Source organism: Camelina sativa, chromosome 14 (genome assembly GCF_000633955.1).
Source record: "Camelina sativa cultivar DH55 chromosome 14, Cs, whole genome shotgun sequence".
NCBI lineage: Eukaryota > Viridiplantae > Streptophyta > Magnoliopsida > Brassicales > Brassicaceae > Camelina > Camelina sativa.
In genome coordinates this window covers 1,607,313-1,610,525 of record NC_025698.1, presented here as the reverse complement: position 1 = coordinate 1,610,525, position 3,213 = coordinate 1,607,313, and the positions used below count along the sequence as shown (strand labels likewise).

Below are 3,213 nucleotides of genomic sequence, written 5' to 3'. Positions count from 1 at the left end.
ATTGAATTTGGTAAGAGTCCACGTAGGTCAAGGGAAGAAGATGTCGTGCTCGTGTTGTGTTCAAAACGAAAAGTGGTCTATGTTCTCTTCATGTACCCGTTCTTGGGCCCCACCCACCCTTTTCCTTCTTCCCTCTTCAGTCTCTCTCTCTCTCCAAAACGTAAATTTACTCGCAGACACAGAAGAGAGAGACAGAGAGACTCATCCTCTTCATGTACTACTATCTATCTCTCTCTTTCTACATTCTCTGATGAGTTTCATGAGATCGAGGGAGAGACATTCACAGAAGAAACCCACAACATAGAGTTTTAAAAAAAAAGACTCGTTTCCTTTTTTCTTTTAAAAACCTTTAGAAGGAAGATTTTTTTTTGGCTGATCCTTGTTTGAATATAGGAGGATACTAGTCCCAAGTCCAAAGGTAATGGTTTCTGATGAATGTGAGATGGTTTTTATTGCTAATTTGTTTAGGCTTTACTCGATTTTACATCTTTGCAACTTTCTGCGGATTTTATGAGGATTTCATTCATGATTTTGTTTGGTGAGAAGAAGAAAATATTAGAATCTCTAATGAAATGAATGTTTCAATTAACTTTACTCTTCGTTTTGAATTTTGAATCTTTTCCTGATTTTGATTTTCAAGAAACCATCTTTGAAATTCCAACCTTTTTGACCCATAATTTAATTGGAAAAATCTCGAGTTCCGATTCTGGGTACGAACCCAAAAAAAAAACTCACCTTTTTCTTGTTGTTTTCAGGAAACCCCCTGTAATCGATGTTAAAGACATTGGTAGTTCAATGGCTTGTGCTCTTCTTGTTCCTAGTTGGCTCCGTCGCCGCTTCCGCGGAAGACGACGGCAGCGTCTCCATATGCAACTGCGACGACGAAGACAGTATCTTTAGCTTCGAGTCTATCCTCGAATCTCAAAAAGTCGGTGACTTTCTTATCGCTATCGCTTATTTCTCCATCCCAATCGAGCTTCTCTACTTCGTCAGCCGCACCAATGTGCCGTCGCCTTACAATTGGGTCGTCTGCGAGTTTATTGCCTTCATTGTTCTCTGTGGCATGACCCATTTGCTCTCTGGTTTCACCTACGGTCCTCACTCTCCTTGGGTCATGACTGCTGTCACCGTCTTCAAGATGCTCACTGGGATTGTCTCTTTCCTCACCGCCCTCTCGTTAGTCACTCTCTTACCGTTGCTTCTCAAGGCTAAGGTTCGTGAGTTTATGCTGAGTAAGAAGACTAGAGAGCTCGATCGTGAGGTTGGCATCATTATGAAGCAGACTGAGACCAGTTTGCATGTTCGTATGCTCACCACCAAGATTAGGACGTCTCTCGATCGACACACCATCCTGTACACGACGCTTGTGGAGTTGTCCAAGACCTTGGGGCTCAAGAACTGTGCGGTTTGGATCCCTAATGAGATCAAGACGGAGATGAATCTTACGCATGAGCTGAGACCGACGGATGATGATGAGAATGTGGGTGGTGGTTATGCTGGGTTTTCTATACCCATTACTGAGTCTGATGTTGTGAGGATTAAGAGAAGCGAAGAGGTGAATATGTTGAGCTCTGGCTCTGCCCTTGCCTCGGTGACTTGCCGAGGCAAACCAGGAGGTCCTACTGTTGGGATAAGAGTCCCAATGCTTCGTGTTTGTAACTTCAAAGGTGGAACACCTGAGGCGATCCACATGTGTTATGCGATCTTGGTTTGTGTGCTTCCGTTGAGACTGGCGAGGAACTGGAATTACCAAGAGCTGGAGATTGTTAAAGTTGTGGCAGATCAAGTGGCGGTTGCCATCTCTCACGCCGTGATTCTTGAAGAATCTCAGCTTATGAGAGAGAAGCTTGCGGAACAGAACAGAGCGCTTCAGGTGGCAAGGGAGAACGCGCTGAGAGCTAATCAAGCCAAGGCTGCGTTCGAGCAGATGATGAGCGATGCCATGAGGCGACCCGTGCGGTCCATTCTCGGGTTGCTTCCTTTGATAATTCAGGACGGGAAACTACCGGAGAACCAGACGGTTATCGTGGATGCGATGAAGAGAACCAGCGAGTTGCTTTTACAGCTTGTGAACAACGCTGGAGATATAAACAGCGGCAAAATACGCGCTGCAGAGACACACTGTTTTAGTCTGCATTCGGTCGTGAAGGAAACAGCTTGCTTGGCGAGGTGTTTATGCGTTGGGAACGGTTTTGGTTTCTCGGCTGAAGTTTATAGAGCATTGCCTGATTACGTCGTAGGGGATGATAGAAGAGTGTTTCAAGTGATCTTGCATATGCTTGGGGTTTTAATGAACCGTAAGGTCAAAGGGCATGTGACTTTATGGGTTGTACCAGAAATCGGAAACTCGGAAGTATTAGATAGGAAAAATAACCAAGAAGCGGTTTGGCGACAAGGCTATTCCAAAGAATACATTGAAGTTAGATTCGGATTTGAGGTAGCTGCAGAAGGTGAAGAGAGTAGTAGTAGTAATAGTAGTAACCTGGAGGAGAGTCCGAGTCTCGACATCTGCGAAAACATTGTAAAGGTTAGAGATTTTTTTTTTTTTTGCTACTGCACCTCCGAATGTGTTAGATGATGACATGGTTGAACTCTTTAATCTTGTTTTGTGACCAGTATATGCAAGGGAATGTACGGGTTGTGGAGGACGGTCTAGGTTTGGTGAAAAGCCTATCGGTTGTTTTCAGATTCCAACTCAGGGGATCGGTAATGTCGCGGGGAGGTGGATATTCAACTAGTCACTGATCGATCATTGGGAGGAATGTAGTGAAAAAAAGAGACTAAAGGGTGGAATATGAGAATTTGTAAAAATAGTAGGGGGGGAGGTTGAGATAATAGAGAGAGAGAGAGGCTAAAAACGTTGTCGTTTGGTTGTATAAAACCTGAAAGTTAACTAGGTTTAACCTATCATGTAGGCAAAAGGTATGGTTCAGACTTTGTTGCTCGATAACAGAATTATAAAAAGTTAAAAAAGGGAAAAAAAAATGTGTCCGAGGATGTACTTTTTTTGTATATCTTGTCTCATCGATGTAATGTTTTTGATTTTTTGAAGTTTAAACATATTAAAAGCAAGAAGAAAATAAGCTACAGAGATACTGATTTCAAAGATTACTTATGGTTAAAAATAGAGAAAATTGAATAATAAAATTATATTGTTAAAAGTTACTGTATCTTTTAATTAAGTGTGTTTTTACTTTTTTTTTTTTTTTTTTA

The 3,213-nt window shown here is 42.2% G+C and overlaps 1 protein-coding gene across 1 annotated transcript; it reads left to right on the top strand.

Annotated features, from left to right (window-relative positions):
• On the top strand, positions 124-3,027 carry LOC104738949 (ethylene response sensor 2). The gene is made up of 3 exons (XM_010459172.2): positions 124-418; positions 756-2,527; positions 2,617-3,027. The coding sequence occupies exons 2-3, from the start codon at positions 773-775 to the stop codon at positions 2,743-2,745; spliced, it is 1,884 nt and encodes a 627-aa protein (XP_010457474.1). The 5' UTR covers positions 124-418; positions 756-772; the 3' UTR covers positions 2,746-3,027.